The 16678-nt window shown below is 26.3% G+C and overlaps 1 protein-coding gene across 1 annotated transcript in view; it reads left to right on the forward strand.

Moving 5' to 3' along the window:
• Nucleotides 1-16678, forward strand: part of LOC142222604 (scavenger receptor class B member 1) — an 81789-nt gene that overhangs the window by 59685 nt on the left and 5426 nt on the right. The window contains exons 2-6 of the mRNA XM_075292820.1: nucleotides 2395-2486; nucleotides 6775-7427; nucleotides 11686-11966; nucleotides 12038-12156; nucleotides 12245-12370. Coding sequence (XP_075148935.1) covers nucleotides 2395-2486; nucleotides 6775-7427; nucleotides 11686-11966; nucleotides 12038-12156; nucleotides 12245-12370 — 1271 coding nt within the window. The remainder of the gene's footprint in view (nucleotides 1-2394; nucleotides 2487-6774; nucleotides 7428-11685; nucleotides 11967-12037; nucleotides 12157-12244; nucleotides 12371-16678) is intronic.

Consider the following 16678-nt stretch of genomic DNA (forward strand, 5'->3'; position numbering starts at 1 on the left):
TTTTATAGAAAACATTCTCAAAAGTTTATTTTTATAGAAAATTTTCTCAAAAGTTTATTTTTATAGAAAATTTTCGCAAAAGTTTATTTTTATATAAAATTTTCTCAAAATTTTATTTTTATAAAAAATTTTCTCAAAAGTTTATTTTTATAGAAAATTTTCTCAAAATTTTATTGTAAATAGAAGTTTTCCAAAATTTTATTTCATCATTTTTTTCTTAAAGTAATTTTTTTCCGAAAAATTTATTTCTGTAGAAAATTTCCCAACATTTTATTTAATAGATAAATTTGTCAAAATTGTATTTCTATAGAAAAGTTTCTCAATTTTTTATTTTAATAGAAAATTTTGTCAAAAATCTTCTAAAAATTGCATTCTATACAAACATTTCTCAAAATGTTAGTTCTATGGAAAATTTTCAGAAAATTTTATTTCTATAGAAAAAAATTTTCAAAAGTTTATCATCATTCATTTTTTTCCTAAAGTAAATTTTGTCAATAGTTCATTACTGATGAAAATGTTCTCAACATTTTCTGTAAAATTTATTTCTGTAGAAAAATTCCCAACATTTTATTTAATAGATAATTTTGTCAAAATTTTATTTCTATTGAAATTTATCCCTAAATTTCATTTCTATCGAAAAGTTTCTCAATATTTTATTTGATAAAAAATTTTGTCAAAATGTTGTTTCTGTAGAAAACCTACTCAAAATTGTATTTCTGTAAAAACATTTCTGAAAATGTTAGTTCTATTTAAAATTTTCAGAAAATTTTATTTCTATAGAAAATTTTTCAAAAATTTTCTGTAGAAAATTTTCTCAAAATTTTATTTTATAGAAAATTTTCTCAAAAGTTTATTTTTATATAAAATTTTCTTAAAATTTTATTTTTATAGAAATTTGTCTCAAAAGTTTCTCAATATTTTATTTTAATAGAAAATTTTGTCAAAATTTTGTTTCTGTAGAAAACCTACTCAAAATTGTATTTCTGTAAAACATTTCTCAAAATGTTAGTTCTGTAGACAATTTTTCAAAAATTTTATTTTTATAGAAAATTTTCTCAAAAGTTTATTTTTGTAGAACATTTTCTCAAAAGTTTATTTTTAGAGAAAATTTTCTCAAAATTTGATTTTTATAGAAAATGTACACAAAAGTTTATTTTTATAGAAATATTTCTCAAAATTGTAATTGTTAAAGAAAAGTTTCCCAAAATTTTATTTCATCATTTTTTCCTAAAGTAAATTTTGGCAATACTTCATTACTGAAGAAAATATTCTCAACATTTTCTGAAAAAATCTAACATTTTATTTAATAGATAATTTTGTCAAAATTTTATTTCTATTGAAAATTTTCTCAAAATTTTATATCTATAGAAAAGTTTCTCAATATATTATTTTAATAGAAAATTTTGTCAAAACTTGGTTTCTGTAGAAAACCTACTCAAAATTGTATTCTCAAAATGTTAGTTCTATTGAAAATTATCAGAAATTTTTATTTCTAATGAAAATTTTATCAAAATTTTATTTGTATAGAAAATTTTGTCAAAATTTTATTTTTGTAGAAGATTTTTTCAATATTTTATTTTTATAGAAAATTTTCTAAATATTTTATTTTTATAGAACGTTTTCTCCATATTTTATTTTTGTAGAAGATTTTCTGAAAATTCCTTAAGAAATTTTGCTTTAGGAATGAAAAAATGTATTTCTGTGGAAAATTTTCTGAATATTTTATTTCAAAATTTGTTTTAAATTTTATTTCTACAGAAAGTGTTCTGAAAATTTTATTTTTTAGAGCATTTTCACAAAAGTTTTGTTTTTATTTCTATAGAAAATTTTTTGAAAATTTTATTTCTGTAGAAAATGTAGAAATTTTACCAAAATTGTTTTTTAAAGAAAATTTTCTCAAAATTTTAGTTTTATATAAAAATTTCTCAATATTTTGTTGCTATAGAAAATTATGTCAAAATTTTATCTTTATAGATAATTTTCTCAAAATTTTATTGCTACGGAAAATTATGTTAAAATTTTATTTCTATAGAAATGTATATATTTTTAAAACACTGTGTATGTAATATATTCGATATCTTCCAAATTTTAAACTACCACTTTTATGATGAACTCATGGAAGCCGTACAAAAAACCATCAATGGATGAAATGCATGAAAAAATTAGTATGCTTGATGGTTTTCTGTTTACGAGCAAATTTAATAACACTCTTCATTAACTTCCTCATTTGCTACATAAGGGATTCCCCAACTCCTTAATGCATGTTATTTCCTAGGAAAATTAAGTAATACAAAAATTCCATACATAATACAAAAAATCCTGTTACAAACATCCCATACATATCAATTTTGCAAAATATATTGATTGTGATTTGTTTCTGGTTCTTTGTTACAGATGCTCTGAAATTTGCAGCACTTGGTGTGACACTGGTCGCATTGGCTGTTGTAATTCTAGTTTTGGATCCCTTACAAATGATTGTCGACTGGGTAAGTAGTAGCTTTCGTTGTTGTACCATATATTGAGACATTAATGGAACAATGATTACCAGTTCGAAATAAATTGATGCAAAAAAGTCATGGTAATTTACTAGGACAGACTAAAAGGATTGAATGTGGGGAATCACATTAAAATCCAGTAACAATAAAGTTAATTCAATAATTACGGATATTTGCTCAAAGCCTCACACACGTTTGTACATGTGTGAGTTCTTTTCCATACTCGAATGAGTTATGGGAGAAACCTTAAAAGTAAAAAACTGAATCCCTAAATATCTACATTTTTCCTTAATCTATGCTGATGTTTCGTACTGTCTTCAATTGGTCAGAAGAAAAAAATGCCGGAAATGACATAAAATTTTAAAATCTGTTTACATTTGATTTGGCTACCTTTGCCATGAATTATGACCTTCAAACTGCCACCAAATGCATCGATCGCCACACGCAAGTGATTTTACGGTATTTGGACAAATTCCAGTTGAAGCTCCGTCTTGATATTATCGACGCTTAAATATTTTTAGTTCCAACCTTACTCTCTATAATGCCCTAGTCACGAAAGTCCGACAGATTGATATCCGTAGATTTTGATGGTATTTTTGCTCAAGAAATGAAGCGAGGAACCTCCTTTTTGAGTAAAAATTCTTAGCCGACGCGTTCTGAGTGCAGAAGGTCTCGTATGCCCATAGTCTGCGTCAAAAATGTTTGTCTGCCTAGGTCTTCAATACTGCCTTAGAACTTTTTCCCGATAATAGTCGGCATCTTGACACTATGGTCGATGAATACCAACGGGGAGCGTCTATTGGTCGACCATTTTGTCAAAATTTTATTTCTATAGAAAATCTTGTCCAAATTTTATTTCTATAGCAAATTTTGTCAAAATTTTATTTCTATATAAAAATTTGTCAAAATTTTATTTCTATAGAAAATTTTGTCAACATTTTATTTCTATAGAAAATTTTGTAAAAATTTTATTTCTATAGAAAATTTTGTCAAAATTTTATTTCTATATCAAAAGTATGTAAAAATTTAATTTTTGTAGGAATTAAATTAATTTTTTTTTTCTTAATTTATCTTATACAGAAAGTTTTGTCAAAATTTTATTTCTATAGAAAATTTTGTCAAAATTCTATTTTTATAGAAAGTTTTGTCAAAATTCTATTTTTATAGTAAATTTTGTCAACATTTTATTTCTATAGAAAATTTTGTCCAAATTGTGTTTTGTGTCAAAAGTTTGCAAAATTGTATTTCCATACAACATTTTTTTTTTGCTATTTTTCTTATACAAAAAATTTTGTCAAAATTTTATTTCTATTGAATTTTTTGTACAAATTGTCTTTTTATATCAAAGTTTATAGAAATTTTATTTCGATTGAAATTAAATTTTAATAAATTTCTCATCATTTTATTTCTATAGAATAGTTTGAAAAAATTTGATTTTTAAAGAAAATTTTGTGAAAACTTTATTTCTATAAAAAATGTTGTCTAAATTTTGTTTCCATAGAAAATTCTGTCAAATTTTTTTTCTATAGAAAATTTTGTCTACATTTTATTTCTAAAGAAAATTTTGTTAAAAATTTATTTCTATAAACAATTTTGTCAAAACTTTACTTCTATAGAAAATTCTGTCAACATTTTATTTCTATAGAAAATTTTGTCAAAATTTTATTTCTATAGAAAATTTTGTTAAAATTTTATATAAAAAAATTTGTTAAAAATTTTATTTTTATTTCTATAGAAAATTCTGTCAACATTTTATTTCTATTTGTCTTTGTGTCAAAAGTTTGCGAAAATTATTTCCATACAAATATTTTTTTTTGCTATTTTTCTTATACAAATAATTTTGTCAAAATTTTATTTCTATTGAATTTTTTGTCCAAATTGTTTTTTTATGTCAAAGTTTATCGAAATTTTATTTCGATTGAAATTAAATTTTAATAAATTTCTCAGCATTTTATTTCTATAGAATAGTTTGAAAAAATTTGATTTTTAAAGAAAATTTTGTGAAAACTTTATATCTATAAAAAATTTTGTTTCCATAGAAAATTCTAATTTCTTTTCTATAGAAAATCTTGTCTAAATGTTATTTCTATAGAAAAGTTTGTTAAAAATTTATTTCTATAGAAAATTTTGTCAAAATTTTATATAAAAAACTTGGTTAAAAATTTTATTTTTATTTCTATAGAAAATTCTGTCAACATTTGTTTTCTATAGAAAATTTTGTGAAAATTTTATTTCTATAGAAAATTTTGTTAAAAATTGTATTTTTTCGTAGAATTGTTTTTTTAAATTTTATTTTTTATAGAATTTTTTTTTGAAATTTTATTTTTTATAGAAAATTTTTTTCAAAATTTTCTTTCTATAGAAATTTTTTTCAACATTTTCAAAATTTTATTTCTACCGAAAATGTGTCAAAATTTTATTTCTATAGAAAATTGTGTCAACATTTTACTTCTATAAAAAATGTTGTCAAAATTTTGTTTCTATAGAAAATTCTGTCAAAATTTTATTTTTATAGAAAATTTTGTCTATATTTTATTTCTACAGAAAATTTTGTTAAACATTTATTCCAATAGAAAATTTTGTTAAAATTTTACTTCTATAGAAAATTCTGTCAAAATTTTTCTTCTATAGAAAATTCTGTTAACATTTTATTTCTATAGAAAATTTTATTAAAATTTTATATCGAAAATTTTAAAAAAATTTGTTTTTTTTTTAATTTTATTTCTATAGAATTTTATTTTCAACATTTTCAAAATTGTATTTCAATCGAAAATGTGTCAAAATTTTATTTCTATTAAAAAGTTTGTCAAAATTTTCTTTTGATAGATAAAATTTTATTTCTATAGAAGATTTTTTCAAAATTTTATTTCTATAGAAAATTTTTTCAAAATTTTCTTTCTATAGACATTTTTTTCACAACTTTATTTCTAACATATGGAAAATTATGTCAAAATGTTATTTTCGTAGATTTTTTTTTTAATTTATTTCTATAGAAAATTTTGTCCAAATTGTGTTTTTATGTCAAAAGTTTGTCAATATTTTATTGCGATTGAATTTAAATTTTAAAAATGTTCTCCAAATTTTATTTCACTAGAATATTTGGTGAGCATTTGATTTTTATGGAAAATTTTTTTAAAATTTTATTTCTATAAAATTTTTTCTATAGTTTTGACAGAACATTTTGTAAAAATTGTATTTCTAAAGACCTTTTTGTTTTTTTAATTTTATTTTGATAGAAAAATTTGTCAAAATTTTATTTCTATATATAATTTTTTTCAAAAATTTATTTCTATAGAGCATTGTTGGCATTTATATTGACCCTAAGGGCGATTAGTACCAACGGGGATCGAACATAGGCCGTTACGGTAACCAATAGCGCTTGAGTATAATATCAAGTCGTAGGACTACATTTTCAGCTGATGCCTTTGGCAATTAAACTGGATTATTTTGTTTGTTCAATGTGGAAGGGCCTCTCATCGGAGAAAACCAAATTTGGTAACAGGCAAGTTACGTGCATCGGCGAGATAGGTTTAGTCCATGGACATTTTTCAATATTTTATGTGTTGCATTCGTTGTCGCGATATGGTCAGAGCACAAATAAGTTTTCTACCACTGCGTTGTGATTACGATCAAATCTGGCGTTGCTTTTCTGATCATTTCTGGTGTTGTAAATGTTTTTGTTTTCGGTAAGTTAGTGGACGCAGTGCAACATTGCCAGCATCATCGTAGCCAGCAATGGTACGAGAAAAAAAATGTATTCACCTGGGAATGCTGAAGGGCTCCATTTGTCGCTTTCCAGCCAAATATAAAGCACTCTTACTATCAAATCTAAATGCTTTTGAAAACTTGTACACAATAAAATGAACTGTTACTGGAATAAATCTGTCAGCTATCAGATGAGCGGTGTAGAAACTATAGCAAATTGAAGTTGGTTGCAATACATATCAGCCACCCTGTATAATGAAATGATAGATACTTCCAGTGAATGCTAGCATTAGCAAATAATCCAGTTCTCTCTTATTCGGTTTCCCTTTATTTTCTCAGAATTTAACCTCGACTCTTTTGCTTGACAAGGATAAAAATTACAACTATTCACAAAAGTGAAGTAGGTTAAATCTGTTTTTCTCCATGAACTTAAGTTGCACTTAGTCTTCTGATATTTCCCGATAATAGTCGGCTGATATTTCTTACCATGTCTTAATGTGCCGCAAATATAAACAAACTCCACAAAATAAAAATGTTTTTCACTTTTTTTTATATCTTTTATTCCACACTACAGCAATTAACCTTAAAGCCAGGTACTGTACTCTATAATCTTTGGCTGCAACCACCACTGGAAGTTCTCATCACTGTCTATATGTTCAATGTCACCAATCTGGAGGCGTACACACGTGGCATTGATAGCAAACTCAAGGTTGAAGAAGTTGGTCCCTATGTCTACCAGGAAATATTGTCCAACAACAACATAACCTTCAATGGCAATGACTCGGTGACCTTTACACCTAGACGTGATGTTAAATTCAGGCGAGATAAGTCAATTGGTGATCCCATGGTCGATATGATCATTGCACCGAATATACCCTATATGGGAGCAATGGCAGCTGCCACAACATTGTCAACATTTGCTGCTTTGGGTGTGAGTGCATTGACTCGACAAATGGGTTCGAAGCCAATGTTAGAGTTGTCAGTGCATGAATATCTTTGGGGATACGATGATAATCTGGTAACGCTGGCATCGCGATTTGTACCGAATTTTATCAATTTCGAAAGATTTGGTATATTGGAACGTATGTTTGATGAAGGTGATAATACGGTAACGATGAAATTGCCTGCTGCGGATGGACGACGTCAGGATGGCGATTTAAGAGATTATGCTTTGGATAGTTGGAATGGTGGTAAAAGCATTAAATTCTGGACGAAGAGAGGAGCAAAGTAAGTAGATGAATATTTTCGAATAATAAAGTATTAAGAAAGATACAGAAAAAAATTTCAATAAAATTTGAACCAACGATATTTATCCATTATTATAACGGAGACTTTTATGACAATTTTTATTATTTTATAGAAAATTGAGTACATTACAACTTGCAGTATACAAAAAAACTCAATCAAACTTAAATCTTGATAAAATTTCCATAGAAATACAATTTTGACAAAATTTTCTATAGAAATAAAATCTTGACAAAATTTCCTATAGAAATAAAATCTTGATAAAATTTTCTATGGAAATAAAATTTTGATAAATTTTTCTATAGAAATAAAATTTTGACAATTTTTTAGATATAAAATGTTGACAACATTTTCTATAGAAATTAAATTTTGACAAGATTTTCTATCAAAATAAAATTTTGAAAAAATTTATGTAAATAAAATTTATGTAAATAAAATTTTCTATATAAATAAAATTTATGTAAATAAAATTTTCTATATAAATAAAATTTTGACAAAATTTTTTAAATAAACAAAATTTTGACAACATTTTCTGTAAAAATAAAGTTTTGACAAAATTGTCTATTTAAATAAGATTTTGACAAATTTTCTATAAAAAAATAAATTAAATTTTGACAAGATTTTCTATCAAAATAAAATTTTGAAAAAATTTATGTAAATAAAATTTATGTAAATAAAATTTTCTATATAAATAAAATTTATGTAAATAAAATTTTCTATATAAATAAAATTTTGACAAAATTTTTTAAATAAACAAAATTTTGACAACATTTTCTGTAAAAATAAAGTTTTGACAAAATTGTCTATTTAAATAAGATTTTGACAAATTTTCTATAAAAAAATATGTTCCATATAAATAAAACTTTGACAACATTTTCTATAAAATTAAAATTTGACCCAATTTTCTATAAAATTTAAAATTTGACAAGATTTTCATAAAAATAAAATTTTGAAAAAAATTTCTATAACAACAAAATTTGGACAAAATTGTCTATTGAAATAAAATTGTGACAAAATTCTCTATAGAAATAAATAGATGAGTAATGCATTAAGAAATTATAAAATTAAAATTTGACACAATTTTCTATAAAATTTATAATTTGACAAGATTTTCATAAAAATAAAATTTTGAAAAAAATTTCTATAACAACAAAATTTGGACAAAATTGTCTATTGAAATAAAATTTTGACAAAATTCTCTATAGAAATAAATAGATGAGTAATGCATTAAGAAATTAAATTTTGATAAAATTTTCTATAGAAATAAAAATTTGTCAAAAAATCGAATTTTTACAAAAATTTCTATATAAATAAAATTTTGACAAAATTTTAAAAAATTAAAAATCAAAATTTGACAGAATAAACAAAATTTTGACATTTTCTGTAAAAATAAAGTTTTGACAAAATTGTCTACTTAAATAAGATTTTGACAAATTTTCTATAAAAAAATGTTCCATATTAATAAATTTTCTACAACATTTTCTATAAAATTAAAATTTGAAAAGATTTTCATAATAATAAAATTTTGAAAAAAATTTCTATAACAATAAAATTTGAACAAAATTGTCTATTGAAATAAAATTTTGACAAAATTCTCTATAGAAATAAATAGATGAGTAATGCGTTAGGAATTAAATTTTGATAAAATTTTCTATAGAAAATAAAATTTGTCAAAAAATCAAATTTTGACAAAAATTTCTATATAAATAAAATTTTGACAAAATTTTCTATAGAAATAAAATTTCGACAAAATTTTCTATAAAAATAAAATTTTGCCCAAATTTTCTATAGAAATAAAATTTTGACAATATTCTCTATAGAAATAAATAGATGAGTAATGCATTAAGACATAAAATTTAGATAAAATTTTCTATAGGAATAAAAATTTGACAAAAAACAAAATTTTTTGTATAAATAAAATGTTGACAAAATTCTCTATAAAAATAAACTTTTGACAAAATTCTCTATAGAAATAAATAGATGAGTAATGCATTAAGAAATAAAATTTAAATAAAATTTTCTATAGGAATAAAAATTTGACAAAAAACAAAATTTTGACAAAATTTTCTGTATAAATAAAATGTTGACAAAATTCTCTAATAAAATTTTGATAACATTTTCTATATAAATACAAGTTTGACAAAATTGTCTATTGACATAAAATTTTGACAAAATTTTCTATAGAAATAAATAGATGAGTAATGTATTAAGAAATAAAATTTTGATACAATTTCTATGGGAATAAAAATTTGACAAAATTTTCAATGGAAATAAAATGTTCTATATAAAAAAAATTGACAAAATTTTATATATATAAAAATTTTAATTTTGAAAAAAGTTTCTATAGAAACAAAATTTTCACAAAATTTTCTAAAAATAAAATTTGGTAAGAATTTCTATAAAAAACAAAATTTTCGCCAAATTTTCTATAAAATTAAAATTTTGACAAAATTTTCAATAAAAAATTGTTGGGAACCACCGTGGTGCAATGGTTAGCATTCCCGCCTTGCATACACAAGGTCGTGGGTTCGATTCCTGCTTCGACCGAACACCAAAAAGGTTTTCAGCGGTGGATTATCCCACCTCAATAATGCTGGTGACATTTCTGAGGGTTTCAAAACTTCTCTAAGTGGTTTCACCGTAATATGGAACCCCGTTTGGACTCGGCTATAAAAAGGAGGTCCCTTGTCATTGAGCTTAACATGGAATCGGGCAACACTCAGTGATAAGAGAGAAGTTCACCAATGTGGTATCACAATGGACTGAATAGTCTAAGCGAGCCTGATACATCGGGCTGCCACCTAACCTACAATGTTAACAAAATTTTCTTTATAAATAAACTTTTGACAAAATTGTCTATTTAAATAAAATTTTGACAAAATTCTCTATAAAAATAAAATTTGACAAAATTTTCCATAGAAATAGAATTTTGTTAACATTTTCTATATAGACACAAATTTGACAATATTTTCTAAAAAATAAAATTTTTACAACATTTTCTATAAAAATAAAATTTTGACAAAATTTTCTGTATAAATAAAATGTTGATAAAATTTTCTATAAACTAAATTATGACCAAATTTTCTATGGAAATAAAATTTTAACAAAACTCTCTATAAAAATTGAAATTTTGATAAAATTTTCTATAGAAATAAAATATTGACAGAAATACAATTTTAACAACCCGTGTAAAAATTGAGGGATCTAATCAGATATGATTAGATCTCAAAATTGGCCCCTTTAGATGTAAGCAGATATACCAAAATATGATGAGATAGAATTAGATATAAATGTATATCATTTCATATATGACCAGATCTAACATCAGATCTAATAATATATAGGGACAGATATAATTACATCTATGACATTAGATCTAGGCCAATTTTGAGATCTGATCAGATCTAATTCCATAGTAACTAGATATGATTAGATCTTACCATTTTTCGGATCTACTCATATCTAATTGTATCAAATTAGATCTCTCAATTTTTTCTCGGGAAAGTAAGATTTTTTTGTTTGGTAATTTTTGGTAAAATTTGCTCAAAATTTGATAGATTATTGTTGGCTCAGGTGGCAACAAAGCAATGTTAAAATTAAGAACCAATTAACTAAAATATACCAAATTATTTTTGGGCATTATTTTATGTACGCATGAAAAAAGGGGATCTTATATGTCGTTTTTGGTTTAATGAAATAAATTAATGGATTCGATTAAAATTTTATTTGACAATTGTCAAAGGAGATATCATATTTTAAATTTTAGTTAAAATTTATGTTATTTTATTATTCGGCTGGAAGTCATTTAAAATGAACATTCGGTGTGCAATTTGATTAATTGATCAATTTATGTGCGTCAAAGACTACTCGAAAAAAAATTTAACAATTACTCGAAAATCATCAAACTAATTCTTATTAAGAAGGACCTGAAATACAATTAAAAAAGTAAGCACAACAGGTCAATTACATTATTGTCATTTAATTAAAATAGTTACTGATTTACAAATACTTAATTAAAAATGTAATTAAATCATATTCAGAACTATTTCTTTTTTCTAAATTTTGTTTTCTAAATTTCATTAATAAATTAATTGTATCAATTAAGTGTTTAAATGCATGACTTCTTAATTGCAAATATTTCGGTGAGACTTTTTTTTAACTGTGTACTAACGCTTTGTGTGAAAAATTACCAATATCTAACATACCTACTAAAACATCCTCTCTTTGCTCTTTATTTCAGTATCACAAATTGCAATAGTATTCATGGAGCCTATGATGGAACCCTGTTTCCACGTACCATTACTCCAGGCGAAACTTTTCGTATTTATCGCAAAGCCTTCTGTCGCACATTGCCCGTTGTGTACTCGCATCCGGGTAAAATAAATGGCTTCGATGCATATCATTTTAAATTAGATGAGCATGCATTCGATAGCAATTGGACCGATTCAAATTCATCATGCTTTTGTACCAATAAAAAATGTCTTAAAAAGGGCTTGGGAAATATAACGCCCTGTTATTATAGTAAGTTTGGAGGAATTGCTCGTTTGGACTTCTAATTAAAAATGTTTCCATTTATTCTGGTTTTCTTTTAGATATACCATTGGCTATCTCATTTCCTCATTTTTACAATGGTGATCCAACATTGTTGGATGGATTTGAAGGTTTAAGTCCCAATGAGGAAAAACATGGTTCCCAGGTGGCCATTCAACCTGTAAGTTTCGTGGAGATTTGCTTATTTAAATAGATTTTGTTTTTTAATTAAAAAATATATATTTTTTTCTTTTTTTAATGTTCTATAGCAATTGGGAATTCCCATGAAAATAGCTATGCGTTTCCAAATTAATTTGCTGGTGGACGATGTTAAATTTAATCGCGATATGTCCAAATTTCGTAATAAAGTATTTCCGCTCATATGGATGGAAGTTGTAAGTACTAATTTTTATTATTAAAATATGGAAAAAGAAAATAGGTAAAGTGTTAAAATGGATTGCATTCTAAACTGAAAAAATCTAATATGGAAGAAAATCTAATGTTTAAGAGACACAATTCACACAAGGACAATTTTATGTAATAAAGTATTGATTTAAAGATAGGTAGCTCCTTAAAAAGGTGTTTATTTTAAAGAAGCATCATTTCTGGTTCGGAATCAATATCATAATCCTTACGGGAAAGTCAAAATGTGTGGATTCAAGAAATCTCTTTTTGAGTGAAAATGTTCCTTTTGGATCAGGAAGTGGGGCAAATTTGGCTTGACTTGTCGTAGGACCATTTCAACAGACGTTATACTGAATTTGCATAACTTCTTAAGGTGTGATCCGAATTCAGTGGGGTTTGGAAAATTTTGTGATATTTTATTTGTATAATTATATTATGATTTTTAATGCATTCTAATGCTTGTCTTAAACGTTTGACCTCAAAATTTCTACAACATCTTCCATAATGAATTTAGATTTTTTTTCGAAAAGTTTGAATAATTTGTATCTTTTTATTAATTCTTACACCCAGAAAAAAGTGACCCCTTCTTTAAGTTAAAATGAACTAATTGTGAAGAAAGTTGAACTTCGTATAGCGCCAAAGACATTTTTATTTGTTTGAATGATGTGATTTTCGTAGAAATTAGGTAGAATGCATTCCGTATATTAGTTAACATTTTCGTATATTTATGTACCACTATACTACAGAATGAAAAAAAAATAACTGAATTGAAATCATATATGGAATGATTTTATTGAACTTTTTTCATTCATTTGGACAAATCTTACATATTTGTGGTAAACCTTTTACTTCAAATTTAGATCTGCTTACCTTCGTTTTTAAATACAATTTTATGTATTTATATAAGCAATTTGTTCTTCAATAAAAGGCATGTTTTATTAATATATTAAATATATTTATTTAGAATCAACAGCATCGACTGGCCTTGAAATATTAAAACACATTTTTTCTTCTTGTAGTACCTTTCACTTTGAATAATTTGCTGCCTAGCAATTTTGTCCACCTTTTACAATTTCAATACCTACAAATATAAAGAAAAAAAATCCAAAACCAATTTTTTCACAAAAGGTTAGCGTCACTGAATATTACCTGATATTTGAAGATTCGAAAATGAAGTCGAATGATGGGGTTGTTATTCTGCTGGTGTTTTCTTTTTTATAAACCAATTTTCAAAAAGCGAACATTTTTCTCACTAATTTTATATATTTTATTTGTTTTTATAATATTATTTTACTATATTATTTTTTAACAATCTCTCCATATACCATAACAACGCGGTTCCAACTAAAAAAACAACCCACGCGCAAACATATCGATTACATCAAAGACAGGTATCGATTACAGGTAGATAAAAGAAATGTAGGAAATTTTCCTATATTCTAACAAGTGTGTTTCCTTAAGTTTTGAAATGATTGAATACTTCTTAGTACGAATGAACTAAACTATTTTTCTATGCCAAGTGTTATTTGTATGTATGATAAGCTTTCTATAATAAAGGAAGCCAGAATTATCATTTTGTAAGCAATTTTACTAAATTTGAGGAAACTTGGTTTTAGTTCGGTTTTTGTTTATTTTTACGAATGCTTTGTTATCAGTGAATAAAATTTTCTTGTTCAGTAGTAAATTCTTATATCCAGCGAAGAAGACAGTGTTAGTAAAATTCCACGCCTTATTCTAGTTAATGAACTATTCCTAACTGCTTTCAGTTTAGGATTTTTTTACTGAAACAAGTAAATTTTATTATTTCACACAAAATATTAACTGAGTGGAAATAAAATGGCTAAACTAAATTGATGAACATTTTTTCCTTTAGTTTCGAAGACACTTTTTCTGGGTGTACACAAAAAAAAAACATTGATTCAATTTATTTTTAATTGTAATGTCTTCAATCACAGAAATGATAGTATCATTCCCCATAGCCAATTAAAAAATTAATTGAACCAATTAAAAATTTAATTGATGCAACTAATGTTTGTGATTGATTTTTGTTTCAGTTAAAAAATTTGTTAATTGAATATTTTTTTAAAATTCAATTAAAATTTTAATTGGAAAAATGTCGATGATTTTTTTTCCTGTGTACTCTGATTTTAGCCTATTTGAAATGAAAACAAATATATACGGCCGTAAGTTCGGCCAGGCCGAATCTTATGTACCCTCCATCATGGATTGCGTAGAAACTTCTACTAAAGACTGTCATCCACAATCGAATTACTTGGGTTGTCGTACACGCAGAGAAGGGATATGATCACCTCAAACATGTTTCAAGAGCAAAAAGTTATTTTTGGATGGTCACCATGTACCATGTTTGTCGCAAAAATGTTATATTCTCATGGGTGCGATAAGTATGTTAAATGGTCACCATCCAAAAAATAACATTTTGCTCTTGAAATATGTTTGAGGTGATCATATTCCTTCTCTGAATGTAATACTTGCCGATGACAAGGAATCTTGAAACTTCTTAACATCGTCTTCTAAATTGGAATTTAGTCCATGCGGGGTATATATTAGGCAAAAAAGGCAGATTAAAAACCTATATAATTCAATTCTTGACCGGTATGATTTTTTGCCCGGTACAATAGAGGCAGAGGTGGAATTTGGGGGTCGGTTCATATGGGGGCTATATACAGTTATGAACCTATATGGTCCAATTTTTGTGTAACTGGTACTAAATTTTAGCAAACGGATGAAATTTGCGCCTCCAAGAAATTTGCTCTACCAAGAGGCTCCCGAGGTCAAATTTGGGGATCGGTTTTTATGGGGGGCTATAAGAATATGGCCACTAACAACCATGCAATTATTAATTTGAATGGTTGTTAGTGGCCATATATTTACTCAACATAGAACATTTTAACCGAATGGGAGGAAATTTTCTCCTCCAAGAGTCTCCGAAAGCCAAATCTGGGGATCGGCTTATATGGGAGCTATATATGATTATGGACCGATATTGACCAATTTTGGCATGGTTTTTAAAGACCTTATACTAACACCACGTACCAAATTTCAACTGGATCGGATGAATTTTGCTTCTCCAAAAGGCTCCGGAGGTCAAATCTGGGGATGGGTTTATATGGGGGCTATACGTAAACGTGGTCCGATATGGCCCATTTGCAATACCATCCGACATACATCAATAACAACTACTTGTACCAAGTTTCAAGTCGATAGCTTGTTTCGTTCGGAAGTTAGCGTGGTTTCCACAGACGGACGTACAGCCGGACAGACGAACGGATATCGTTAGATCGACTCAGAATTTCACCACGACCCAGAATATATATACTTTATGGGGTCTTAGACCAATATTTCGATGTGTTACCAACGGTTAATATACCCCCCTTCCTATTGTGGAGGATATAAAAATTAAAATTACTCAATAAAAAGCGAGTTATAAAAAATTTAATTAAAACAACTTCCTGTGTAGTTAAAACAAAGAAAATCTTTGGGAGGTAATTTTTGAATTTTTTTTGCTGGACATTTGCGCCAAGTTTCAAGAGGATACCTTATCTCGTTCGGATGATAGTATGATTTCAACAGAGGGACGGGCCGACAGGAGATCGCTAAATCGACTATAAATTTCACCATGATCCAGAATACATATCCTTTATGGGATCTGAGAAATATACGCCCATTCAATGGTGGACAGTATGGAAATTAATAAAATGTTGGAAAGTCGAAAACAGGTATTTTGTCAATAGATGTCGTTAGAGTAGTCCACGTCTAATGATCTTCCAAATGCGGACAAAATTTTGGCTACCGTGAATGTCCACTTCCACTGAGAAGTTTCACAGTATTAACAGGTTGACTGATAAGCCCACGGTCTAGCAAAGAAAAACACATTTTTTTTCAAAATTCGTTTTTATTATTCAACATAGTTCCCTTCAAGAGCGATACAACGATTACAACGACCTTTCAATTTTTTGATACCATTTTGGTCTACTCCTTCGGTTTTGCCTCAAAATAGGCCTCAGTTTCGGCGATCGCCTCTTCATTGCACCAAAATTTTTTCCCTGCGAGCATCCTTTTGAGGCCAGAGAACAAGAAAAAGTCGCTGGGCGCCAGATCTGGAGAATACGGTGGGTGGGGAAGCAATTCGAAGCCCAATTCATGAATTTTTGCCATCGTTCTCAATGACTTGTGGCACGGTGCGTTGTCTTGGTGGAACAACACTTTTTTATACCCTCCACCATAGGATGGGGGGTATATTAACTTTGTCATTCCGTTTGTAACACATCGAAATATTG

Source organism: Haematobia irritans, chromosome 1, assembly GCF_050003625.1.
Source record: "Haematobia irritans isolate KBUSLIRL chromosome 1, ASM5000362v1, whole genome shotgun sequence".
In the NCBI taxonomy this organism is placed as follows: Eukaryota; Metazoa; Arthropoda; class Insecta; order Diptera; family Muscidae; genus Haematobia; species Haematobia irritans.